Source organism: Fundulus heteroclitus, unplaced genomic scaffold (assembly GCF_011125445.2).
Source record: "Fundulus heteroclitus isolate FHET01 unplaced genomic scaffold, MU-UCD_Fhet_4.1 scaffold_42, whole genome shotgun sequence".
Taxonomy (NCBI): domain Eukaryota; kingdom Metazoa; phylum Chordata; class Actinopteri; order Cyprinodontiformes; family Fundulidae; genus Fundulus; species Fundulus heteroclitus.
In genome coordinates, this window is record NW_023396835.1 from 2772363 (window position 1) to 2800130 (window position 27768).

General features: G+C 40.9%; 1 protein-coding gene across 3 annotated transcripts; it reads right to left on the minus strand.

Annotated features, from left to right (window-relative positions):
* Nucleotides 1-3804: 3804 nt before the first annotated feature.
* Nucleotides 3805-27610, minus strand: LOC105917589 (WD repeat-containing protein 37). Of its 3 annotated transcripts, none has more exons than XM_036131285.1 (15): nucleotides 27437-27610; nucleotides 25152-25318; nucleotides 23838-23873; nucleotides 22286-22382; nucleotides 21753-21848; nucleotides 20068-20132; nucleotides 16857-16992; nucleotides 15656-15727; nucleotides 15456-15500; nucleotides 12354-12430; nucleotides 12033-12267; nucleotides 11818-11959; nucleotides 8923-9057; nucleotides 8586-8700; nucleotides 3805-4816 (listed from the first exon to the last, which is right to left on the minus strand). In XM_036131285.1, the coding sequence occupies exons 2-15, from the start codon at nucleotides 25287-25289 to the stop codon at nucleotides 4685-4687; spliced, it is 1521 nt and encodes a 506-aa protein (XP_035987178.1). In that variant the 5' UTR covers nucleotides 25290-25318; nucleotides 27437-27610; the 3' UTR covers nucleotides 3805-4684. The 3 variants fall into 3 exon arrangements, with proteins under 3 accessions (XP_035987178.1, XP_035987177.1, XP_021166240.2); XM_036131284.1 differs by having other exon boundaries at nucleotides 12033-12270; nucleotides 27437-27609; XM_021310565.2 differs by lacking the exon at nucleotides 23838-23873 and having other exon boundaries at nucleotides 12033-12270; nucleotides 27437-27607.
* Between the last annotated feature and the right edge of the window lie 158 nt (nucleotides 27611-27768).

Here is a 27768-nt window from a genome sequence, read left to right on the forward strand (position 1 = left end):
TCTGTACTGTTACCCATCCATTATCCTATTGAGACGGTGTCTTTCCCACGGCCAAAACTTAACAGATCAAAAACTTATCTAAAAGGAACAAATCATAAAAATCTAATAAAAATCAATACGGTTCACCTTGAACCTAAAAATAAAATAATTAAATGTGGTCTATTAAATATAAGGTCTCTCCCTCCAAAGACTTTGTTAGTTAACGAATTGATTTCTGATAAACAGATTGATTTGTTTTGTCTCACAGAAACCTGGCTACAAGAGGATTACGTTAGTATAAATGAGTCAACTCCCTCCAATTATTCAAATTTCCACATTCCCAGATCTGTGGGAAGAGGAGGAGGAGTGGCAACTATCTTTCAGTCTGATTTATTAATTAGTCCCAGGCCAATTAATAACTACAGTTCTTTTGAACATTTAACCCTCAGTTTCCCTCATCCAAACTGCAAAGCAATAAAACCTCTTCTGTTTGTTGTTTTGTATCGTCCACCAGGCCTTTACACTCAGTTTTTGGATGAGTTGTCAGATTTCTTATCTGATTTGGTGTTAAATACTGATAAGGCTATTATAGTGGGTGATTTTAACATCCATGTTGACACAGAATGTGATAACCTTAGTGTAGCCTTTAAAACTATCCTAGATTCAATTGGTTTTGCTCAAAATGTGCATAAACCGACGCACTCTTGGCTCCATACTTTAGACCTTGTGCTGACATATGGCATTGATTGTGAAAAATTAACAGTATTTCCTCACAACCCTGTCCTATCTGATCATTTTTTAATAACATTTGAGTTTAATCTAACTGAGTTCTCCACCCCCAAAAGAGGGTTCCATTATAGTAGATCTTTATCAGATAAAGCTGTATCAAAACTTAAGGAGTCTGTCCCCTTTTTAATATCCTCCGTATTGCAGAAATGCCCTGTAGATGGCAGCAATGTTGTTTCTTCCAATTCACAAATAGATGTCTTTGTAAACGGTATGACTTCGTCATTGCGTTCTGCATTAGACAATGTAGCTCCCTTGAAAAAGAAGGTGATTATTCACAGGAAGCTGGCTCCTTGGTTTAATTCAGAGCTGCGTTCCTTGAAGCACAATGTTAGGAAATTGGAGAGCAAATGGCGCTCTACACACCAAGAGGAATCCTACCTAATCTGGAAGAACAGTCTATTGTTGTATAACAAGACCCTTCGCAGAGTTAGAGCAGCATATTTTTCATCATTAATTGAGGAGAATAAGAATAATCCTAGATTTCTCTTCAGTACAGTTGCCAAACTTACCCAGAGCCACAGCTCTGTTGATCCATCCATTCCCTTAGCTCTTAGCAGTAATGATTTTATGGGATTCTTCATAAATAAAATTGATTCCATTAAAAATAAAATAATTGGCATCCTCCCAAACATGATTACCTCGTCCTCAATAAGTGAGGCAGCATTGGAGGAATCCTTAGAACCTGCGCAGTGTCTGAACTGTTTAAAAGCAGTAGAGCTTTCTGAGCTATCTAAAATTTTAGCTTCATCTAAACCTTCTACCTGTATGTTAGACCAAATCCCAACCAAGTTGTTTAAGGAGGTATTCCCTCTGATCAGTGGTCCTATTTTAGACATGATTAATCTATCCTTATTAAATGGATATGTACCACAGGCTTTTAAAGTAGCTGTTATTAAACCTTTACTTAAGAAACCATCTCTTGATCAAGATGAGTTAGTAAATTACAGACCTATATCTAATCTTTTTTTATCTAAAATTCTTGAGAAAGTAGTTGCTAATCAACTATGTGAACATTTACAAAGTAATGACCTACTTGAGGAGTTTCAGTCAGGCTTCAGAGCTCATCATAGCACTGAAACAGCTCTGGTGAAGGTCACCAATGATATTCTCATGGCCTCAGATAAAGGACTTGTGTCTATACTTGTCCTGTTAGATCTCAGTGCTGCATTTGATACAGTTGATCACAATATTCTCCTACAAAGACTTGAGCATACTGTAGGGATTAAGGGAAAAGCATTAGGCTGGTTTAAATCTTATCTGTCGGACAGATTCCAGTTTGTTCATGTTAATAATAAATCTTCCTCAAACTCTAGGGTCACTTGTGGAGTACCACAGGGTTCAGTCCTTGGACCAATTCTCTTTACTATATATATGCTTCCGATTGGCAAAATTATCAGACAGCATGGGATTAATTTCCACTGTTATGCTGATGACACTCAGCTATATTTATCCATAAATCCTGATGAATCCAATCAGTTACTTCGACTGCAGTCATGTCTTGATGACATCAAAAGCTGGATGACTTTAAATTTCCTGCATTTAAATTCTGACAAGACAGAAGTTGTAATCTTTGGGCCAGAGTCTTAAAAAAATAAAGTTCTTAATCAATCACTTAATCTGGATGGCATTAACTTGGCCTCTGGTAATAAAGTTAAAAATCTTGGTGTTGTTTTCGACCAAGACATGTCATTTAAATCCCATATTAAACAGGTTTCCAGAGTTTCCTTTTTTCACCTCCGGAATATCGCCAAAATTAGAAGCATTCTGTCCAGGAGTGATGCTGAAAAACTAGTCCATGCATTTGTTACTTCAAGGCTGGACTATTGTAATTCTTTACTATCAGGAAGTCCACAAAATGCAGTTCAAAGTCTTCAGCTGATTCAAAATGCTGTGGCAAGAGTTCTGATGAAAATCAACAAGAGGGATCATATTTCTCCAATTTTAGCTTCCCTTCATTGGCTTCCTGTTAAATCAAGAATAGAATTTAAAATTCTCCTTCTAACGTATAAAGCCCTTAATAATCAAGCTCCATCATATATCAGAGCCTCTGATTACCCCGTATGTTCCTAACAGAGCACTTCGCTCTCAGACTGCAGGTCTGCTGGTGGTTCCTAGAGTCTCTAAAAGTAGAATGGGAGGCAGATCCTTTAGCTATCAGGCTCCTCTCCTGTGGAACCAACTCCCAGTTTTGGTCCGTGAGGCAGACACCCTATCTATTTTTAAGACTAATGTTAAAACTTTCCTTTTTGACAAAGCTTATAGTTAGAGTGGCTCATACCCTGAGCTATCTCTATAGTTGTGCTGTGATAGGCCTAGGCTGCTGGAGGACATCAGGGTCTAATTTTCTCACTCTACTGATTTCTACTGTTCTTCAGTCTACTGTTCTCCAGTTTTGCATTATATTACATTGAAATGACTGTCGTCATTTCAGCTTTTAACTTTCTGTTCTCTCTCTTTTCTCTTCATAGTAGGTACACCTGGTCTGGCGTTCTGTTAACTGTGACATCATCCAGAGAAGACGGCTCACCCGCTACTACCATCTAATGTAGAACAGATTACTAGATCAATGTGTGCTTCTGTGCTTTTTGTCTGTCTTGTTGTGTCTCTGCTCTGTCTTCTGTAACCCCAGTCGGTCGAGGCAGATGACCGTTCATACTGAGCCCGGTTCTGCCGGAGGTTTTCCTTCCCGTTAATGGGGAATTTTTCTTCCCACTGTCGCTTCATGCTTGCTCAGTATGAGGGATTGCAGCAAAGCCATGTACAATGCAGACGACTCTCCCTGTGGCTCTACGGTTCCCCAGGAGTGAATGCTGCTTGTCGGGACTTTGATGCAATCAACTGGTTTCCTTATATAGGACATTTTTGACCAATCTGTATAATCTGACCCAATCTGTATAATATGATTTAACTTGATTTTGTAAAGTGCCTTGAGATGACATGTTTCATGATTTGGCGCTATATAAATAAATTGAATTGAACTGTAAAAATATTCACTGCTTTGTGTTGTTCCATCCCATGAAATCCCAATGAAGCACGTTGGATTTTAATTTTGTAATGTGACTGAAATTCAAGGCACATTAAGACTTTTGGACATCATGACTCTAGAACTGCTTCAGCTACTAAACGGAGTCCAGAAACAGAAAACATTGAACCACAGTAAATCCATCACCACAGGTATAACAGTACAGACGCTTGTTTCCCTTAACAAAGGTAAAATCTCTAACAGACGTTGTTTTTTGGGATTTCTTTTACAAAACAAACAAGGTGCAACGTTTCATGAATAAGATCAGATAACACAAGGAGGAGAAAAGTGTCTAAATAATAAAAATCTGTTACTGCTCCGATCTTCCTTCTGGCTGTGGCTGGAAAATGCTCTATGAAATTTATACACACCCAAAAAAAAAAAATTCAAAGTTAACATGTAATAACGAATGAAATGTGCAACACTGAAGCAGAAAAATTCAGATGTTTCATTTAATCTGCTGTTAGTGGCAAACATTAGATTTGGTGTTTTGCAGCTTAAAGCAGCAGGAAGCAGAGACAAGCAGCACGGAGAATCTACGCTTTCAGCTTCAGACTAATGTGTCCTGTGCTGACTTCCAGTCAGAAGGAGCATCTCTACATGTTTGTGCTTTCATGGCGGAGTGGTTCTGAGGTTTGTTTTTGTTCCTAACAGTGATGAAAAGCGACACGGATGCTGCTTCAGCCCCTCAGCCTGTGCAAAGTCCCGTCTGAGGACTTAAAGTCTCCCGAGGCTTAAAAGACGGACTCCGTCCTGTCAGCCTCAGCGAGTCACACCAAGAGAAACCAACATCTGAACTAAACTGTTTCCGTCGCTCTTGAAGACCAACGAGACACCAACACTGTGGCTGAGCTTTCACTGTGTGCTAACAACGTGAAGATGAAGAGGAGGAGGTCATTTCTCCTGCAACAGAGCCGGGATGTTGATGTTCCAGCCGATGGCCTGCCTGTCGAAGCCGCAGGTGAACAGGTTGCAGGCGGTGTTGTCCTCACACCAGGCGGAGCAGCAAACCATGCGACGGTGACCCTGAACACAACATCCGGCCATCAGCTTTGATCCCACGACAATCTGCAGAGTTTGTCATTCAAACATGCAGCGCAGCTCAAATGCTGTGAAATCTACCGGACCGTCTCTAAAGCCCTGTTCACACGGGATACGCCGTGTAATAAAGACGTTACCCCCTGTTATGGATATATAGAATCATTTTTGTGTTAAACATGTATTTTCCTTAAAGCCCAAACAGTTATCTTGTTATCACTAAAACTGGCTGGGAGTCTACAGAGGCGGAGATGGCAGCAGTGGATTCATCCAAGCTCTGTAGATACCAGGCATGAACAGACATCAGAGTTTTATGGGGGTACCTTTCAGAGTTTTATACAGTTTGAAAACCTTTTTATGGTTCTTGTTGGGATTAATGTTTATACTTCAATAACCGATTTATCTTGTTATGATGTAGTAATGTAAGCTTCTGATATAATCCTATTACTCACATGATAGCTTAATCATGTCCCTGTGAAGAAACAGAAGACACTCTTTTTCTTCCCTTCCTGAAACAAGAAGACTCAGCTACAAGATTATGTGCTGACTGGACGTGATTGCTCAGCTGTGTATCTTTGTTGACAACTGAGGCTGTAACTATCTGTTTCCCCACCCTTCAGTACAGCCTCAGTCATGTAACTAGGGAAACGCCCCAAACTTAATAAAATCAAGGAGAACGCTGAGACCGGCAGAGTGGGTTGGAGATTCTAACCAGAAAGACTGTGGCCACAGCAGGACTGAAGAGTCCTTCAGACCCTTTAACGGGACTGGGTTTCCTCCCGTCCCCTAGGATTCTGAAGGTTGACGGTGATCCGAGGGATTAAGGCACAAAGGAGGACGGCGGAGTCCTGTAAACTTCGTCAGTGCCTGTGTCCACAGCTGTGTTTGCCGCCATCTTGACCCTTTGTGGGTGCTGCTGCATCCCATGTCTTCGAGGTTTAACGCAGTAGTTAATAACAACTGCAATAGCTCCTCCGCAGGAACAGTATCCTCTTTTGGCTCCCAGTGACGATGCAGATGACCAGGCAGAAGAAGAAAATTGTAACATAGAAACTTTATTTGTCAACCAGGTGTGAACTCACAACCCCTCCGAGTGTACGTGGTAATGTTGCTGTTAGTCCATGATCTAGCAGCCGAAAATCGTTGATGAAGTGTTTAGTGAAAATTGTAATGGTATTTTTCATCTGACATTATACACCATAAAGAGGGGGGAAATGTTGGGATTAATGTTTATACTTCAATAACCGATTCATCTTGTTATGATGTAGTAATGTAAGCTTTTGATATAATCCTATTACTGTTTGTATGATGTTCTAGGTGCTTAGACCTGACAGTTCTTGATGTTATCTCGGTGGACTCCTAAAGGGACACCTGGGGTCCGTTCTTCGTACGTTGCTTAAAACATCCGAGATCAAATGAGACATCCAAGATGATTTCATCCGGCTAATCATGATCCGGCTAATTGAGTTCTTCAAACACACCTGTTGTTTACGATTAGTATGGCTGGATTGAGTTATCTGAGACAATTGCACGTTTATGCGTTTGTTTAAAAGGGGAAATGTATCGATAGTAGAAACAATGATCAGCAACGCTGCTATTGGCTGTTCAGCATGGCCAAAGAACGCCCACAGTTTTTCTCTCAAGCAGAACACGAGCTTTTAATTAAGTTATGCCGAAATTGAGTCATTAATTGAAACGACAGGGAACACCTCAGAGTCGGCTAAAGCCAGGAGAGAGGGCTGGCAAAAAGTAGCAGACAAATTAAATGCGTAAATACTGTCCATGTTAGATGTTTCTATCACTTTCTACAGTATGTATTTTTGCATTTTAATAATCTCATATTTACGTTGTTCTTTTATATGAGAGCCTCCACAGGACCCGCTAGAACATGGGGACAAGTAAAAGTGAAATACAAGAATATTCTACAAAATGGTAGCCTTTAATTATTATACTTTATTTTAAAAAGCCACTTGTTAAGTCAAGAGATCCAAATTTCAGCGTCATTCCTTAGACCCTGGAAGTAAAGGACGTGTGCAAACTAGGAATTTTAACAAAAAAAAATCTTTATCTATAAAAAATGAAGTTCTTCATTTTCCAAGTCATCCACAGTTTAAACGGTAAAACTGCATTGCTCCGTGTCTAGATAATCCATCCATAGTTTTTTTCTAATACAATATACGGCTCAACAGGAAGCAAGCCTTTCAAAGTAAACTAAAAACTTCACAATAAAATGGCCTGAACAAATCTTCTTACTGAATATGATAAAAAAAAGCAAACCATCAAACAATAACATATATATTTTCTATTTATGACTCTAACACAACTTTTTCCTCTTTAAAAGCCACTGTTAAATGATGTGCTTGTCTGTTTATAACAGCCAAGAAAAATCTCTCTACAATTACACTGTCGCACTGCGCTAAAGGATCCTGTCTATTACGCAATACACAATTAATTCGAAAAGCTCAAATTATTCTTGCACCTTCCGCAGCAGGTTGCAGTCGTAATAATGGACATGGCTACGGCAGACTTCCCTATCTCCTCCGCTTATAGAGCTGCAATCTAATCTTGTTTACATGAAATAAGCCTGCTCGCGAGCAGGTTTAAGCTTGCGCACATGTTGCTATCACAACAAGTGCAGGATGTCTTTCGAAGAACCAAACGATCCAAGATCATGCCAAATCGTCAACAATCAAATCCCCTGGGCTATTAATTAAAAGTTAGTTCCTGAAGTTAACATGGGAGAACAGACTTCCTTTGTCTGTGAGCAGATGAGCCCCTGGACACTGAATGTCTGCGGAAACTTCACCCTCCCTGGACACCCCTGGAGGGGCCGGTCAGTCTATTAAATTGGGACTCTAGGCTGCGTTCGAGCAGACAAAGGTTCACAACACCATGGAGGGGACGTTAGGTAATATACTACATGAAGCTTTATGGTAACGTGAGTATTTGTCTCCCTTTGGAGTTCCAATTGTAATAAATACATGTATATTTTAAGTGTTTTGACTCTGATAATCGTTTTCTTCCTTTGCTGCCAAATCTATGAACCGGGTGAGGCGTGCCTTCATGAATGAGACAAGAAGAACTAACAGGCTGCCTGTCTAGAGATAGATTAAGGTAATGTGGGATCTGTCATGTAATTACGCATCATATCAAAGAGCAGGGCCTCCCATTTCAAGTTGGCACAGGGCCTCAGATCCTACCTGGTGCTGCTTTTTGGGCTTGTTTTCCAATGCAGCCTCCATTCTTTTGCTATATTTTAATCATGTAAAGCACTTTGCATTGTCTTTGTACTGAATTGTGCTATATAAATAAATTTGCCTTGCCTTGCCTTTGCCATTCTTCACCAAAAGCAAATAAAAACGCTCCAAGGAAACAAAATTAATTTCTTCATTAATTTAATTTCTTTCTATGTTTATATCCTATAATGTTTACCATCAATATTATTGATTTTTATGCTGTTTATATTTGTGTGTTTTTGTTGTACAGCACTTTGGTCTCTGTGTGTTTAAAGCGCTTTATAAATAAAGTTGGATTGGACATTCACACATCGGATATCCAAGATTCATAATTCTTTTTACACAGAGTAAAAATATACTTGTAAAATCCTCAATTGAAGACAACAGTAAAGGATCCATCCACTGTGTGAAGGTTTCCAGTAAAACTCCTCTCATCGTCCACGTGTCTACAGACGGACATTTCTGACCAACCGGTTTAACCTTTTCAGCGTTAGCGTCGTCACGTTTTCCTGCCCACCGACCTGTCTGTTGCTCCGCGGGAGTCGAGCCAGACGAACTCCGGACATGTCGAACAGTCGGACCTGCCGATTGTCGTGAGGAAGAGCGATGATCTTCTGGTTCACCGACACGCTGATCCTGATGGGAAACAGGAAGTGGAGAACTCATCCACAGTCATTATAATAGTTGCTGTTTTCCTGCTGCACTCGTGGGAAGGACAGCAGACTTTGACTTATTGCTGTAATTATGATTCAAAGACGTGTGGAAGAATATAAGGACAGAACTTCTGCCACTCTAAGGCCTCCTGGTTCTGTGGTTCTGGGCGTTCACTGAGTACCGGCAGGCCTTCAGCTCACATACCTGTTGACAGCAGAGTCGGTGCGGATGGCTGCTATGGGCGACCTCATGTTCTTCAGGTCCCACACTTTGACGGTCCGATCGTCGCTGCCTGACACCACGTTATCTCCCACAGTGAAGACGGCGGACGTCACCGTGCTGCAGAGGACAGGAGACAGCTTTGTTCAAACAGCTTTAAAACTTTTTTAGACATTTTTAGAAAGAGATCTGCTGAAATATTTACTGGTATAGACTGAAGTGTTCAATTTGTGTTCCCACCGCTGCTGCTGGGAAAATTGTTGTAAGACGCGGTTTCTTGACTATCTTCTCACACATAGTCAACTTTATTGCAATTTACTTCAAATTACTTTATTATTAAGTTTATTTCGGGAACCTTTGTTATAATAGGTGTGTTGTTGTGACACCAACTGCAGTTATCTTTCTTTATTTATTTTTTCCTCCCTTTTCTTTTTTGCTATGTATGTTCTGGTCATTTGAGCATGATTAAACATGGCACTTTTATTTTGGCTATGAAAAAAGCTTGTTGCATTTTGTTTGTTGTTGTTTTTTTGAAGATTGGGGGTCAGTCAACTGAGCAGGGACACAGAAGGGGGTGTGTGGCTAAAAATTCTGGGAACCGCTGCAGTAGTTCCAATCTGGTAGAGACAAAGGGGTGGATAAACATTTCTACATCTGCAGAAGTGAGTGTGGGATGGAGTTTGACGATGTTCCTGAGATAGAAGAAGGAGGTCTTGCAGAGATGTTAGATGTGAGCTTTAAGGGTCAGAGGAGAGTCTCCTTTAACACCCAGGTTAGTGGAATGACTTGTCCTGAGAAAATTATGCAGGTAATGTCAGATATCCAGACCTGGTGTGGAGTAACAACTAAGACGGCTTCAGTCTTGGAGCTGTTTACCTGAAGTTTTGCCTTTATCTCCTCCCGGGAGGCGGTGATCATGACAGGGCGGCAGAGGGGGCGGGATTTGTCCTGAGGTAGAGTCTCATTAGTGAAGCAGCGAGATTAAATCGCCGGACGACTGATGGCATGGCCAAGGGCGAGCATGTAGAGTATAAACAAGATGAGGCTGAGCACTGAGCCTTGAGGGACACCACAGTTGAAGTTCTGTGTCAAAGATTTAGTCAGCGATTTAGCCTCTTCCAAGGCGACATGTTCAGTTGTCCTAATGAGATGGGACGAGAACCGCTCCTGGACGGAGTCAGAAAGACCAACAGTGGAATGTAGACGGCTAAGGAGAAGAAGATGTTGTGGTCCACAGCGCTGAAAGTTGCAGTCAAGTCCAGGAAGATGAGACAAGGTAGAAAGCCAGCGTCTGCAGTCATCAGTCAGAAACAACCTGATTCTGGGCTGTAGCCAGAGAGGAAATTAGACTCAAGTGTCTCAAGAAAGTGATTTTGTTTTAGATGACCCTGAATCTGTGCAGCACCTACTTTTTTTCCAACACTTTAGAAAGGAATGGAAAGTTGGAAATGGGCCTATAGTTGGAAATACTCCTGGGTCTAAGGTGGGTTTTTTTTTAAACAAACATAGCCACGTTATTTGACATTATATCTGTTTATACGTCAGTGATGAACTCTGGATGCATAAAAATGTTTTCTGAAAGATTACCACGTCCTGCTGACGTAGAAGTCGTTATTTTGGTGTTTTAAAATTTGCTTTTGCTCAATTTGTTAGTAAATAAAGCCTTTTATGTTTATTTATATTAACAACGAAAGTAAGACACTGCGCATGTGCAGGAACCAGCTTACGGTCATTAGCATCTCCCAGCAAAGTGTGGAAACAATGAAGAAAGATCCAATGTAAAAAACAAAAAATGCAGAAAATATATGAATCCAAGAGGCAAAAAACAGGAAAGTCGTTGGGAATACAGAATGAACGTTGGTGTTCACTGAAGTGGACGCTAAAGCTGCTGAGGCTTAGATGTGACCACAGAGTTTATTGACGTGAGTAAAGGTTCTTTAATTTAATATGGTGATAATAGTAATAGCAATGTTCTTCTTAGCCTCTACAGTCTTAAGTACAAACAACATTATAAAAGCCTCGATTGGTTCTTACCTTGATGCTGTGTCTCTGTTTCCGTTTATGAATGGGAATTTTCTCTCTCTTTGATGCTCTGATATGAGGCTCTTAAAGTTGCTGTAGATCGGCTTATTTAATGGATAACGGTTGGTCTTTGATCACGGCGAGCTGCTAATTTACCGCGAGGCATCGCAGAGGCTCACGCTTGGTCCGCCATTATTTATTAGTGATTTATAGTCGCCATCTGGCTTTCTGATAATTCTGCGGTACTGCCAGTAGATAGCGCCACGTTTGTCTATGTCTGCTCATCACGCCCGATGAGGAGTGTTTAAAGGATTATTAAAACATTATCAGGATGGATGCTTGGTGTATATAACCGTATTTTATAATCATCAAATGGTTTTGGTCTTTTTTTAAAGGCATATAACGTGGCTATGTACCTTTAAGAAATGGTTTGATGACGGTGACATATTAATTGACAGTGGAACATGACCAGGCTGGAGCAAGTGGTGTTTGAGCTTTGTGATAATTTGAGTTATGGCACAGAGACTTGATTCTACCAGAGCTGTGGAGACAGGCTCCAGGTGGCCGGTTTCATCTTTTATAGGATGTCCTCAGCATCTCGCTGTGAGATGTCTGAGAAATCTCACAAGGTGCCAGAGATACCGTAGAGAGGATGGGAAACCCCAGGCACTGAAATTTGAGGTCATAATGTGAAAAATTGAGGAAATGATCAAGGAGTGAGAAATCATTTTGCATGAGACTGCAATAACCAAATTAATTTCCTTGTAGTTTTTTACAGTTTAGTAGATTTTAACCATCAATCAGAGTTTTCTGGCAGACTTCTGACGTGAAACAGGTTTGTGTGGCTGTCAGACTGACTCTGTGTGTCCCTGGAAGACGTTGACGGAGTGGATGGACGGGTCTCTGAAGTCCCACAGCCTGAAGGTGGTGTCCCTGGATGACGTGACCACCAGGCGCTGGTTGGGGTGCGTGCAGCAGTGGGTCAGCTCCTGATCATGACCTACACAAACAGAACGGTTTCAAAGCCTCAAACTAAACTCAACTGCAGCGCTGGAAGGGCCTCTGCCTCCTACCGGTCAGCGAGTGGACCAACTCTGAGGTCTCCACGTCGTACAAGTTGGCGGCTCGGTCCCAGGAAGCCGTCACCACCTGTTTGCCCCCCACTAGCCAATCAGCAGCGATCACCACGCCCTGATGGCTGCGGAGCGTCGTGGTCGGTACGCGGACCGAAGGGCAGTCGTTCGGCCCCTCCGCCTCGCCGTCCGCGTCGTCTTTATCTGAGAAGTCCAGGTCGTCCTCGCAGGGCGTCTGCTGCAGCGGCGGGACGGACAGGTGAGTGAAGTCGGCCACAGAAACAGCTACAGTCATGATGAACAGGTGCGGTTCAGGCTTACAACAGTGTCAGCAACAGGCTGGGGAGTAGGAAGCTGCACCAGGTATCTCCAGATGTGCGCCGTCTGATCTCCAGAGGCTGCAGGGAAGAGGCAAAGGATTTAATGACCATTAGGGTTAAACAGAAACTAAAAGGTAGTCAGCTAAACGTGTTAAAATGAGGTTCAGGAACAGGTTGGGTTTAAAATCTCCATAATCTCCACATGTTTCAGTGTTTGTGTGACAAACTTTGCAGCTTTAGGATTCAGATTTTCACTGTGAATATGCAGCCTTCCACACACTGTAACCTTTGAGACAAAAAAAGATTTCCTTTCGACCTGAAGACTTCTGCAGCAGATGCAGTGAATTAATGACCACTGCATTTTCTGCTCGTGCTCAGTTTTCTAAATAAAAAAATCATGTAATAAAATAAAAAAGCATCGTCTCTTGTTCAGAGCATTTTAAATGGGGCAGAATAAAAAAATATATCTATTTGTCAGACTATAAGGCGCACTTAAAATCCTTAAATCTTCTAAACAATTGATGATGCGCCTTAAACCTGATTACCGTTGTGCTTACTGACTGATTTTATGTGGTACAATGTGCTCAAAAATCTGTTAAAATATTTAAGTACGACTTTTTATCTTAATATTGCGATTTAATGCAATTATTTATTTTCAGTTTAATTTATCATATCTTTTTAAACATATTAGGGCTGTACGATTTTGGCAAAAATCTATACTGCGATATATTTCAACCATAATTGTGCTTTAATTTTGACTTTTCTCTGCATTGACCACAAGCAACCAAAATGGCCTGTAGGTAAAGATGATTGTAAACAAGGACTATTTAAAAACAAGTAATTTAACAGTTTTTATTAATCTGAATATTATTATTCAAGAGAATAGCTTGTTGAATTGGACATCAATCCTTGTGAAACCAACAAAGAAGTCTATGTATTAATCAGTTTGATCGCACTTAATGCTATGGTGAGATTCCTGAAAGTTTCTGTGAAAAACAGTATGATTACATAAACTCTAAAACAAATAATAAAATTAGATTATCTCACTGCTGCAACTCTCTTCCCTTCCATGTGGAGCCAAACCCACTTTAAACATATTAACAACAGCAAAAGGACGTGTCTGATCCATTAATTGTTACATTTCCAATAATTGCAGACCTATGCAATTTGAAAATTGCGTTCTTTAATATTGTGATTATATTGAAATTGCGATTAATTGTTCAGCCCTAGCTTGGACCTCCACACTACTCTAGACATTTTGATTTGAGTTTCCTGGATGGAAAGCGAAACGTCTTCAGCTTAGGAACAGAAGTCCAGTTGTTTCATTTTTAAAGCTTTTTTGGATTCAGCGAGCTAATCATTTATTTTACCATCCGTCCCACCGCTTCGTCCCACTGGCAGAAGGTCTGGGAGTTGTTGGAATTTGCCACAACAAATGTAGGCAACAGTAGGTGACAATGAAGGGTAAAACGTCCGAGGAGAGTCAGTGCGGAGTCCACCAAACTCACAATATGCGCACAGTATGTCCGAGTAAGTGGGAGCCTTTAGGCAGCCCTCGCCCAGAGTATGCGCTAGCAGCAATAGACCTAGTAAATGAATACAATATAAAAGTTATGTTTATTTTGGCCATATGTTAGAAACAGGGCAGTGTAGTCCAACGACTCTGTCCTCCCGGCAGAGACGGATAAAGAGCTGTGGCCGCGAAGGAGGGATATTACACACTTGGCAAGAATATTTAGTGCACCTTATAATCATTTGCGCCTTATGGTCCGACAAATACGGTAGTTTAACGCAACAGGCTGGTAGGAAAACATGCTTCACTACAAAAAGTTTAAAGCACCACCACAGATAAGGAGTTTGGGAATTATTTAACCAGTGCAGTTTGTTGTCGATTCGATGAGCCGTCAGATTACAGCCCTGAATTAAGTTGTAATAAGATGCAACAAACTGAACAGAGCAGGAAGTCTCTATGAACGAGGCTGTAAAGACATCATTAGCTGCTTTTTTATATGGACAAAAATAATCGGAATAAAAATAATAATAATAATATTGTGATCAAATTAGGCTCGATCAGATTTAAATTGCAATCCAAATGAGACGGGTGGTTTATGCCAATTGATAATCTGATCAACGTTCATATAAACGCTTGTCAGGATCAAATTATTCTGACTGTGGCAAACTGACTCAGGTGCAAATTACAATTTTTTGTTAATTTATAGTTAAAAAAAAAACATTCTAGCTGTTAGAAACCATTGTTATAAGTTATAGATTTTAAAAAGGGATTCTGGGTAATTATCAGAATAATAGCTTTATTGCATTAAAACAGAAAACGATAAAAAAAAGTTACAATGTAGACTCATTTTGTTGGGAAGGGGAGCAAGACAGAAAACATTTGAGAACCCCTGATATAAACGCACATTTTGATCGGATTAATTGATTGTGTGTCCATATGAACAGTACAATCTCTTTGTTTGTTTGTTTTTAAATCCAAATACATTTCAATAGCAGTTGAGAGAAGCAGCTGGAGGGCCTAAACTGAAACATGACCTGAATGACTCATGTAGGGACGATTACTGTTAGAATTATTTTTATTATTCTCTACATGTTTTATTTTTATTTACCATGTTTATTGCATTTATCACATATTTACTCATTACTATTAAAAAGGTTTCAAGGTTTGCGTTTATTCAGATATTAAAGGGTGTTTTAGATTACTAATCTTTCTCTTTTATGTTACAGAGCAAGGCTGTGTGAACAGAAAAAGCCTCATGATAAATGTTGTTTTTGCAAGCACCATCTGTGATTGTGATGAATTGCACCCAGTAATCTGTTGTTACTCCTTTTTCTGAGAACTGAATGCTCAATGTTTAAGGTTGTTCTGCATAACTGAACTGCTACCACTTCCTTAAGCCCCAGTTCTGTAATTAGGGACCTCCCTGTGAAAATAAAAGTAAGGCAGCAGCAGAATGTGCTTCAGAGCAGTAGGAGAAATGTAACTGAACACATCTCTCTGTTGTTCTCCTTGCAAGTAAAGAAACTAACGTCTGTTGTCTTTTTTCCCCTGTGTTGTTTAATGAACGTTCTATTTGAACCTGACAATTACCTGTCAGAGCCATCTGTTCAGTGGGGTGGAACTTGATGGAGTTGACTGCAGGAAAACAGAACAGTTTATCGTGTTAAATTAGAACAAGTATTAATTATGTGCAGCTTAGTTTCTGTACTATCCAACACCGTTCACTAAGCCAGTAACACATTAAAAAATTAACAGCAAACAGACCTGACATCAAGTTTTTTGAAAGCTACCTGATCCTTGATGGCCCAGGTATTTGAGGAGGCACTTTCCGGTCTCAATGCTCCACAGCATAGCAGTGTGGTCTGTCGGGAGTAATCAAGAAATTAGAGTTTGTTAGCTTATTTAACAACCAGACAACCATGATAGACGCAGAATTATTGTTGAACTGAACAATATAAAAAACCTTCCTGGGAAAGACTAGATGTGCATTGCCATAAGGCAGTACGCACCCGGAGTACACAGTAGCAATAATAGACCAAATATGTTAATTAAATCAAAAAGTTACATTTATTTTGGCCTTATGTTATAAACAGGGCAGTGTGGTCCAACTACTTTTTCCTCCCGGCAGAGACGGATAGAGAGCTGTGGATGCAGAGGGGCGCACTGCAAAAAGGGAACTAAATCCATGATTTGTGCAGCAAAATAAGACTACACTGCAAAAACAGAACTAAAAATAAGTAAAATTTTCTTTAAATGAGTGTATCTGTCCTTGATTTGAGCAGGTAAATAAGATGATTTGCCAATGGAATGAGATTTTTCCACTTAAAATAGGAACAATTCATCTCCATCATCTTATTTCAAGTGCAGGATGTCTAATTATCTTATTTTAGGGGTAAAGATACTCATTCCATTAGCAGATAATCTTATTTACTGGCTCAAAACAAGGACAAATAGACGAACTTTAAGAACATTTTACTTGTTTTTAGATACATTTTTGCAGTGTATTTGCCAATGAAATTATATTTTTTACCCCTAAATTAAGCTCATTAGATATTCTGCACTTGAAATAAGATGATGGAGATAAGTTGTCCTTATTTTAAGTGCAAAATAAGCCTATTTACCTGCTCAAATCTAGAAAAGACACATTTCAAGAAAATGTTACTTACTTTATGTTCCCCTTTTGGAGTGCGGACTTATATTACACACTCAGGGGAGAATATTTAATGCGCCTTATGGTATGAAAAAAAAATTGCTTATTATTCATTTTGTTCTCAACTGCAAAAATGTTCTCAAACAGAAGTTGAAATTTTGATCCTGCAATAAGAAATTCATCTTGAGGCTTTCTACACATCAGAGATGACAATGCATCCATCCAGGTCTGCATTTTGGTTCAACCCGTTTATAAAAGCAGCAGAAGAAGCTGAAATATTGAAGCTCTGAAGAAAGAAAACAGACAGAGGGGACCAACCCATTGAATTTGTCAGAGCATACCTGCAGATGCGGTCCCGAGCACCACAGGTTGGGTCCTTGCGACGCTGAGGTCCCAGATGCCGTCCCTGTGGCCAACATACTCCTTGACCAGCTGGCAAACTGCCCTGGATGTGGTTGCTTTGAAACTGGACACGATCTGTCACCCACGGCAGACAAACGTTACAAACAGAGCGGTAAAAACACAACAACAGGGTTCCTGAACGCAGCTTCCTAAAATGGAATCAGCATTTCACTTTATTTCCCCTATTGAGGGTCTAGAAATCCTCCTATGGACATTTTTTTTTACTTTCATTGTCACCTCGAATCATTTTACTGATTTTAAAAGCTGGAAAATATTCTTCCATTTAACTTAATTTGATTATTTAGGTTTATCAGAGTTTGTTTTTAACTGAGCCCATTTTATTTCCTGAGAGCTGCGCAGGAATCCTGTTCTCACTAAGGGAGGCAGCAGGTCAGCAGAACTGGGGGTTGCTGAGGAGATGCTCTGCAGGCTCCTTGTTTTACTTTTTACATTTCATATTAGTTTCTGAGGTCATTCATCACAATAACTGTCTTATTCTTCAAACAACTAGAGTAGCTATAAACCTTGCAAACCTGGGGCCGAAAATAATAAAAAAAAAAGCGTCAGCTCACGGCAAATAAAAACAGATCTGCAACATAGAGGTTAAAGAAACATAAATGGGTTCAATTATTCTGCATCAGTAGATCGAGGTAAATTTAAGCCAAAACAGCACAAAAAAATAAAGGAATCGGGAGAGGGTCAAAGCTGGTGAGACAACAAACATGTTATCATTAACATATCAGTCGAATCTCGCTTTGATGGAGGCGTTTACATTAAAGATGGGAATGATACAAACGGGCGTCCTGGTGCGCTTTGGACACAGACCGCTAAATAGGTTCAGACTGAAAGGAAGGAGGAGAAAAAAAAAGGCATCATTCATATAAAAAATAAAGAAGAGTTCAGTCTTCCTGTTTAGCAGAGACAATCTGTACAAACACTTTCCTCTTCATATACGTGATTAAACAACTCGAGCAGATGGAAAACGCCGCTGCTACGTCTCATGAGAGCCATAGGGGCGGATTGTTAGCGAGACTCCAGCTGCAGCAAACCGAGGAGATTTTATGGGACGCAAATGCAGTGAAAGAAATCCTTTTTTTCTTCTAGGCTGAATAGACCTACTGGTCAAAGACGGCAGTGAAATGATTCATATTCAACATGATGATGCAATTAAAGAAAGCAGCAGCAGGGACTGAGGGAGTTCGTGGTTTTAGCTCTGCAGAGTGAAGCTTTGAGCAGCCAGCTGTTAATAAGCTACAGTTTAGAGCATCGTTGTGTGCAGTCCTGCGCGGCCACAGGCAGGTTGATCTAGTTTCAGGTGTTCTTACGATGACAATATCAGTTCGGATGAATTCTCATCCACACAGGAGCCCTGAGCAGAACGGGATGGCCTGTCAGGAAACACACAGATCCCCATGGTGCAGAAATGTTAAATAATCCAGACGTGGATAGTCCATGCAGGGTCTGGGCAAGGTCTTCTGAGGTGTTCCCCTTACAACAAAACACCTTATTCTGTTCCACAGGAGAGTAGCTGACTACTCAGGCTGTCAGGTGTTATTCAGATTGAAAGCCTGGGAGAAGAAACTATCTCTGTGAAGGCTGGTTTTAGCAAATGACGCTCTGTATCGCCCCCCTGAAGGTAAAAGTCTAAACAGTTTGTGCGCAGGATGTGTGGGTTCTGCAGAGATTTTAGCTGGTCTCAACCCTAGACATGTTCCAAGTTCTGGATGGAGGGAAGGTCAGCCCTGAAAGATCCTCCCTGCAGGCCTGATTGCTCTGGTATTCTGGACCGGTCCTGTTCTGTAGTTCAGGCAAACCTACGGTGGCCGAGAGGTGCGAACCCACTGCAAAAAAAACATAAAACTGCTGCAAACACAAACACACAAAACACACGCTAAGACAAAATGCTACAAGTAGCAAAAACATCTGCAAGTTAAGAAAAGCTGCAAACTAGCTCAGCATAACGGTAGTCCTCCAGACCACTAGGGGGAGTTGACCCAGAAGCTACGGGAAGAAAGACAATAGTCTTTTTAAACATTTAATATTTTACAATATTACAGAACAGCGGCATATGTACATATTTAGCATTAGCATGCTTGAGACTTTTAATTTATTATAGTAGTTTGCATTTCTGATGTGTCATTCACTGCAGTTTTAGGCCTGTAGATCCACATGACTTGGTTGGTGGTCAACTCCCCCTAGTGGTCTGGAGGATTACCGTTACGTTTCTCTTAATTTCCAGATGTTTTTTCTACTAGCAGCGTTTTGCCTTTGTGTGTGTTTTGTGTGTCTAAATTCTGTGATTGCAGCGTTTCTCTTTTGCTGAATGTTTCCATTGCTCGTGTTGTAGGTGTTAGCCTCTTTCTTTGTGTTTGGAGTACTTTTATGTATTCGCAGTGTGTTTGCACCCCTCAGCCACCTGACGGCGGAGGTTGTAACTCTATAAAATGTGAAAATGTGGCCCGACCGAGCAGACTGCACACCGGCTTATGACTTGAGCAATGACCTAAAATGAATAGGAAGGCTCCTGCTGCATGAATTTTCTACTTTGGGAATGAAAAGCTATGGAAATAACAGCTGCTTCACGCTACAGATGTCTCCACAGTGTACCATTATGTGAATGCCAACAAGAAGCTAAATCAAAGTCAGGGAGTTGCAACTGAAAACAAGCCTGTTAGTGAGATAACAGAAGTCAAGTTTTATCTCACGCAGAAACTGATAGGAAAGCTCAAACTCCTACATTTGAATGACCAAGTCTCGAGGGGAGGAAGTGTCGACCCCCTGGGTGGGCTGCTCATGCATATTGGCACACAAGGGGGAGAAATGTACAAGTTACCCATGAGTCTCCACCCCACAACTCCCAACTGGGCACGTTGAAGTTGCGGGCTCCGCCTACAACTCTGGCATGGCAAGAATTTGAACGCGGCTAGGAGTAAAAAAAGGTGAAAAGACAGCAGTTCCACTCTTTAACGTTCACATTTCACTGATGAGCTCACAGTTGTCTTGTACCCAGATCTGGATCAGTCAGTTTAACATTTAGTTATTTATTCTGAGAGACGTTTGAAGAACATGAAAAAGCAGGAAATGTTCCAGGAAATGAAAAATAAAATCATTTGACAGATGGTGTCTGCTTCCCTGGCGGGGAGTCTGTACCTTGCTTGTGGACGCCTTGTAGGTCGTCTTCAGTTTCTGAGACAGCTGACTGGTGCTGTGACTCGCTGTCCATCAAATCAAGACGAGAGAGGACAGAGGAGAGCAACAACGGGTCAACAGCTTCACACTGACTCAACCACAGAGAGCTTGGACTCAGAAAATTTTACATCATATTTACATCACGGCACAAGAAGACAGAAAACCTTTTCTTTTCTCACCTCCTAACATGAAATCAGCTTTTGGGTTTCCTGTTTCAGATCATTACCAAAATGATTTCTGTTCACTAAATGTCTGAAAAAAGACAGAATTTAGCTTTTTCAATTTGACTTTCTTCAAATTCAGAAGTTTCCATAAATTTCCTCAGTATTTGGTATAAAGTTGATCTCCTTAAGGATTGCTTCAGTCATCGCACAAGCCTCAACTTCCTGGATCTTGATGTCCAGAGATTACATTTTTGCAAATAATCCTCTTTCCTCATGACGTACCAGTCCCTCTGACACCAAATAACCCCTACAAAGTATGTTTTGAGACTCAGAGGGTTCCTTTTATCACCTTTAACGTCATGATGATCATTACAGCAAACCACTTTTACTCCCCAAATTAATCTGCAAGCAGCCCGTTTCTGATGCTTTGGGACTAATAGCTTCTTCCTTTCACTCCATGTCGGTACTGGACCCGTTTTACTGTGGATGATGACACTCTTAGCAGCTTCAGGCAGCATCTTCAAACTGTCTTTGGCTTTTGCTCTGCAGTTGAGACGCACATTTGGCTTGAATTGGTTTGTTCAGGCCCAATGGTGAGCATGGTAGAGGATATCTGATGCTATTGGCCTCTTTCTCTTCCAAAGTGTTAAAAAACACCATTTACAGCCTAAGTTACTTTGTTATTACCGTCCCTCAGGCTACATCCACACAGAGAGGAATTCTGAATCCGCACAGAAAAGGGTGAACATACAGAGCCGTAATAGGGGTTGTAATACCACCCCACGCCAGTGAGTGGCGCTGTAACGATGCCGCAGGGGTAAAGAAAGAAGCAGAACAGGGCAAAAACAACGAGCGCAGGAGAGGAGCAACATGTATTGGTGTAAATTGGGGGAATTTATAAATTGAATAAATGTCTGAAACACAACCGAACCCTGAAGTCCGCCTTTGTTGTTTGTGTTAGTTCTTGTTTTAGGGCAGAGGCGAGGTCCGTGTTGGCTCGCATTCTCTAACACGGCTGTTTGTAGGCCGGTATGCGGATAGGGGCGTCCAGACTTCAGACTTTCCTACTCTGGGAGCCGGTGTCGCAGCTGCTTCGTCTGGACGGGAACCCCCTATTCGATCAAGACGTTTGTCGCACACAGCCGAATCCTCTTCGTGTGGACGCAGCCTAAGTGGGGTTTAATTATACAAAACCCTAAAAACACGAAATGAGCTTTGAAATGCAAAAACAAAAGAAGAAGTGCTTTTGAAATACGTCCAGAAAACAAAGCCATGACATCACCATCAAGTAAACAAATTAGGTCACTGTTCAAGCATTTAGTAAACAGAAATTCTCTTGGTGATCCTAACTGGAAAAGTTTAGTCTAATTTATTATCAGGTGAGAAATTAAAAGGTTAAGTGTCGTTTAACTCATCGATGTAAAGATTTAATTTCAGCTGAGTGTTTAAAAAAATAAAAAAATAAATAAAAAAAAGACTTACCTTTTGTTTTAAGGGCTCCTTTAGCTAAATCTGCTCCCTCCACCGTTTGTCCGTCTGCAGCCAAACGATCGTTCAGGGACTCGATTTCTCTGCGTACTGAAAGTTAAAACATGTCTCGTTACGGGACGTTTGTGACAACCGCAGAGGGTTTTATGCTGGAAAAGTCTCGTGTTGGCGCCGAGTGTGAAGACTTAGGACAAAAAGACCAACCAGGAAAGCAAATCTATGTAAAAAAAAATGTCACATGTCGTGTTTCATTTACTAAAATTGACATAAGATCTTCAATGTGAAAGAAAAGAGCTGCTTCCTGGACATCAGAGGGGGGAAGCCTTCTATCAAACATCCACCTTGATTAGGTTCAGTAACAGAACCACACTTGCTCTATAAAACGGTCGGGTGTTTCCTGGAGACTTTTAGAGCACAAACTACGACTAAAATGTTTGAAAAGCACCCCCCCCCCCCCCCCCCGACACACAGAACGGATCAAAAATCAAAAATCCTCCAGGAGGGGCAGGTTGATTTGGGAAACTTACATTCGATGTTTTCCAGGTAGAGGTTTTCAAACTCCCTCTCGATCTGACCGAACAGGTCCAACAGATTGGTCCTGAGTGACAGAGGCAGTTTGGTCTCCTGCAAGACCCAGAAGAACGGGAAATATAAGCATGTGGCTTTGTCCGTCAGAGGAGATACATCGACGAGGCGATCCGGCTGCTATAATAACTCCAGAACATTTAACGGAGCAGACTGGATGTTTTTCACAGACCCGATAGTCAAGCTTGGATTTATAGTTAAACATCTAATATGACTTCAGTACATCAAAATGTTTTATAGCTGAAGTCTCACTGGCTGTTTTCACCTCTGTCCAAATATATAATCTTTTTTTTTCCTTCTCTACCATAGATTATGGTTCTGTTTCAGCAGCTTAGCTCTGAAACACTGATTCCCTCCATTATTCCCAGTCGACAGCACCAACACGTTTTCTTTCCTTTCTTTTAGTCGTGATCATTTTAAAACGGGTCGTATAAAACTCTCCATGGTTGATGTAAATAATCAGAGATGATACTAAACTGATCAAACAAACAAAAAAAAAAGGTTTGAGGGAAATTTATGTCACTGAAATTGATCTTGAAAAGGGGAAGGTGAAAATATTCACCTGGTCTCAATAAAATAAAATAAAAACACAAACAACAGAGGGACGAGAACGCTTGTGATTACCTGAAATAAGCTGATAACAAGTATGATTATTAACAGGAAGATTCACAACATAGAGACACGTTTAATTCAAATATTTCGATGGAAACTAGAAAAAAAAAATGGGGATGTTGCTTGTATCCCTTCCATATAGCAAAATATATATATTGTATCCAGTAATGTGTAAGACATGTTATTTGTAATGATATGTTAATACGTATTAAGCATTATTATTACATTATTAAGCATAATTGGACGGGCACTGGGGGCTGCTTGCTGAGTTTAGGGGCCAGCTCTGTTGTCTCACAGCAAGAAACTCCTGCCAGAAATCTCTGCTGGTCTTAAATTTAGGAGCTCTGCAAGTTTCCTCCATGAATTCATTCATGGATTCATTCATGGATTCATTCAGCCTCGTCCTACAGTCCTAACACCTACTTTAAGATAATTTGTCACTCTAGATTTGGCCACTTGGTGTCACTGTGGGCGTATAATCTGTGTATCCTGCCTCAGACCCAATGCCTGCTGGGATAGCGGCTAAATAACAGTAATTCAGGAAAACGGGGGCTTATTTTGAATAAACATCATTAAAGGCAAACATCACAGAAGAAGGTTCCTAAAGCAAAATATGGGCCATTATTTAGTTTGTTTTTTTATTTCTTTGTTACATTTTCTTGTCATTTGGATGTCTTTTTCCACTCCTGCTCAACAGAAGTTCATAATTTTTCATTTTCATACAACGTCCCAACTCTACAGACTCTACAGAACTGGGTCGGTTCAGAGCCGCCGCACAACGCCGACTCTCAGCACCAACACGACCTACAGGAGTCTGGAAGCTATCAGGGGGGTTGTGGCGCTACTGTCTGAAACACAGGAGGTGTGACAGCTAAAACTTACCTCCACTCTCATGAAGGAGTCCAGATTATCAGAAGACTGAAACCAGACGGGACCAGAGGGAGAAGATAAAGTCATGAGGAACGGATTACAGCACGTTTCTGGATCTTTATCTCCTGTGACTGCAGGATCAGCTTTTCAGCTTTCACACAAAACTACCTTTCTAACCTGTGAGAAATCCACAGTGACAATAAAATATGTTTTATATTGTTAAAAACAATATTAGGCATTTAGTTTTCCCTCCCACTGGTAAATAACGGACGCCATTAGAAAAACAGACTACTACAGCCTTCTGGACCTTCAGGTTCTCTATTAGGCTATTTAGGCCTTTATTGAACAGAAAACTAAGACTTTAAAAAGGTACATAGCCACGTTATATGCTCATAAAAAGACCAAAAACCGTTTGATCATGATAAAATAAGGTTGTATACACCATTTTACACTGGATCTTGGGTCATTCTTAATTTTTCGCTGGGAGATACTAATAGCAGTTACGTTAAAATCGTGAATAAACACGAAAGGATTTATTTAATGACAAATTGAGCAAAAAAAAAAAAAAAAACGTAAAACACCAAAATAATGACTAATAAGCCAGCAGGACATGATAATCTTTCATAAAAACTTTGTATGCAACCAGAGTGAGCTACTGATGTATAAATAAATAAAGTAAAATAACGTGGCTATGCACCTTTAAAAGATATAAAACTGCTTACTCAGTACTTGCAATACTAAAGGATTCAGCTCATCCTGGCAGTTCTGATCATAAGTGTTGCGTTTCAGCCCCAGTAACTAACCAACAAGGCTGGAATTCAGCAGACGGGTTCCCTGATCATGTACAGAACTAATACTAACTAATTATCTACTATTGGTTTCCTCTGCATTTGAGAGCAAACATGATGAAATCTGATTTATCCTGCATCCAAACCTCCTCAGCTCTTCTCATCCTGACCTTTGCTCCAACAGCCTGAATCCCCCAGAGGAGCAGATCTGCCTGCATTCAGCACTGACGCCTAAACCTGTCCCAGATCCAGCTGTTTTCAGCTAAATGAAAATAACCTGACATCAATAACGCACTAATTGTGTCGTGCCTAAGCCAGCAGTACTGTCCTCTAAGCGGGTGCATTAAAACCTAATTGGCTGAGGCTTACAAGCAGAGCGCTTACAGGCGCAGACAGCAACAGCAGGACAGCGAGCTAATAACGAGCGGCAGCGGCAGACAGCCGTCTGACATTTAAAGAGGAACAGCGGGCGGCTTATGGAGGCGACACCAGCTGCTGCCAGCGGCTCCAGAAACGGATCTGGATGAGCGACGGTCACCTGTCCCTCCAGCAGGTCCCTCTGCAGGCCCGGCCGGTCCTGCTCCGTGCTGTTGGTCCTGCGGATGGACAGGCTGTGAGACTTCCTCTTCTGCTTGGCCTGGCGGGCAGCAGCGCTGCTCCCACTCTCCACCGGCATGGCTCCCTCCAACGCTGATGTTCTCCGGTCTGCGGGGAACACAGAGAGGCACGAGCGTTCATTCAGGAACACGCTCAGGGGGAAACCTGGACCGGCAGCGAGGCGGTGGCTGGACTTTGGCTGCTGGGCTCGTGTGAACGCATTAAAATTAGGGCTGGGTATCATATAGGAGGAGCCGATCCAATACGATTCTCGATACACCCCAGCTTTATTTGACTACAATATCGATATTTATTACTTTCAAATTAATGTTCAAAGTCATTCAATCAACAAAATCAACCAAATATTATATTTATGTTCAATTTATTGAACACTGACATATTAACAGGAAAATAAAGTGCATTTGGTTCAATGAATTTAACGTATCACAGAAACCAAAAATGTGCCCAAACATCTGATTTTAGGGACGAAGGTGCTTCTAAAATCCTGTCGGCCGTTCTGCAAATTTGTCTCACTTGCTCTTCCTCACCGTGAACAGTAATGGCGCCACCTAGGGGTTGGGAGGTATATCTATATTGAAAGCCAGAATATCAATGTTAAATCATTTTCAAAAAAGTGATATTAATCTATCGATTTTTATGCACAGCCCTAGTTAAAAGACTGAGTAAGGCCACATGGCCTGTTTAGCCTGCGGCGCCTCGGCAGGAAGCATAGGACAAAACAAAATGGATTTCTGCTTTAAAGACTGAGAGCAATGAACAATTTCTGAGTCGTTTTTATCAGAGATTTATAACTTTTCTCAAAAAATATCTTCTGAGGAGTTTCTTTGCATCATTTTGGGGGATGGGGGGCATAAATTAAACTGTCTGGTCTGTAAATTGACCACAATATCAGGAAAACATGCACTTTTCCTGGTCTGTTGAATCTGGATTTCAGCTACAAAATACAAGTAACTGTAAGAATTTGGAGCAACATTAAAAACATGGATGTAGTCGACCGGTGCGGCGGGGGGGGGTGGGAGATATTTTCTTATTACACTATGGGACATATTTATCTTATTTTATTATAAGGCAACTAGGCCTGGGGTGACATTTGTTGTGAATTATAAACATAATGAGACACACTGGTAGGAGTCAAAGGGAGGACAACATGTCATCATGTCTTCCCGCCTCTGGACTACAGATGAAAATTATTAACCATGGTATAACCTGGCTCATTTACACTCTGTATGTGATTGTTTATTAATGTGCACTGTCCTGAATAAATAAACTATTTTAAAAAAAATCAATAAAAAAGGTCATGAGAATTCGATGCAGTCCTCCAGAACGAGCCTAAGGTGGGTCTGCAGGACGAGGTGTTTCCATCATGAACTACCTTGAAAGAATCAGAGGATAAACACAGCGTCGTATAATAATGCTTATTAGAATTTATAAATAGTTAAACATTAGGATTTGTTTTGTAAATGTACATCCGACAGACCTAGTTTCATCACTTAGATGAATTTAAAGCCAAAGATTTTACATCCGTGCTGCATTTCTTTTCATAGAGCAGCAACATTTTCACATTTCTTATTTCAGCCTGACCACAAATGCAGCCATCCAACACCAAGCCAGCTGTTTATTTCAACACAATACCGTCATTTTTAAAACATCTTTTTACTTTTAAAGATCAATTATTAAATATGACACGGTAAGCTGGATGTTTAAGGTGATGAGTAAAGGTTTGGGGGGGAAACGCCCTGTTTTAGATTTCTAGATTAGTGAATGTCTGGGTGAAGTGGTTCTGATTGCAGCGGCAGATTTAAAGCTAAAACAGTTTATATTTGCCCTTGAACTGACAACAGAAGATCTGGAGACTGAAAAGTGTTTTTTTTTTTTTTTTTTAGTCTCCAGTCTTGTGTGACAGCCCTGCAGACACTGCTCCTCTTCTCTCCCAACAGAATAAAACACCTTTTGTCTGGCTTATCAGCCTGCTTGGTTTCTTTTGTTCATCTAACTAAACCGAAACGCCACGTAAAACATCCTAAATGTTGTACATCTGTTGCTTAGTGTAAAAATAAACGTGTTAAGAGACACAACTGTAGCTAAAAAAAAACGGAAACGGGACCCATTTAGGCTAAATCAAGCTAACGTTATCCTCCGTTAGCTGCTAATAGGCTAACGGGAAAAAAAGACAACCGGTCCGGGCGAGCAGGGCAGCAAACTCACCCCAAATGTCCGCTAACGCTGCTCTATGTTCCGGGAAGTTGTTCCTGTTTTTGTTCCGCCTCTCATTGTTTTTTTGTTTTTTTTTTTATTTAGGTGAAAAGCAGCTGCGCAGGCTGTTGGTTTAAATCCGTGTTGACAGCCGATGAGAACCGTTACAGGGGCTACGACCGTGCCACTTCCGGTCTCAGGGTTTTCACAATAAGAGCAGGGCGCAAAAAAAAAAAAAAAAAAAAAAATACAGTTACATCCTGTTTTTGTTCCACCTCTCATTGTTTTTTTTTTATTTGGGCGAAAAGCAGCTGCGCAGGCTGTTGGTTTAAATCCGCCTTGAC

Coding starts and splice junctions, on each gene's coding strand:
- LOC105917589 (XM_036131284.1), bottom strand. CDS start 25,289: ATGCCGGTGGAGAGTGGGAGCAGCGCTGCTGCCCGCCAGGCCAAGCAG. Junction 22,383..23,837: donor ACTCCTTCATGAGAGTGGAG/GTAAGTTTTAGC, acceptor TGGGTCTTGCAG/GAGACCAAACTGCCTCTGTC. Junction 21,849..22,285: donor CTACCTGGAAAACATCGAAT/GTAAGTTTCCCA, acceptor TTTAACTTTCAG/TACGCAGAGAAATCGAGTCC.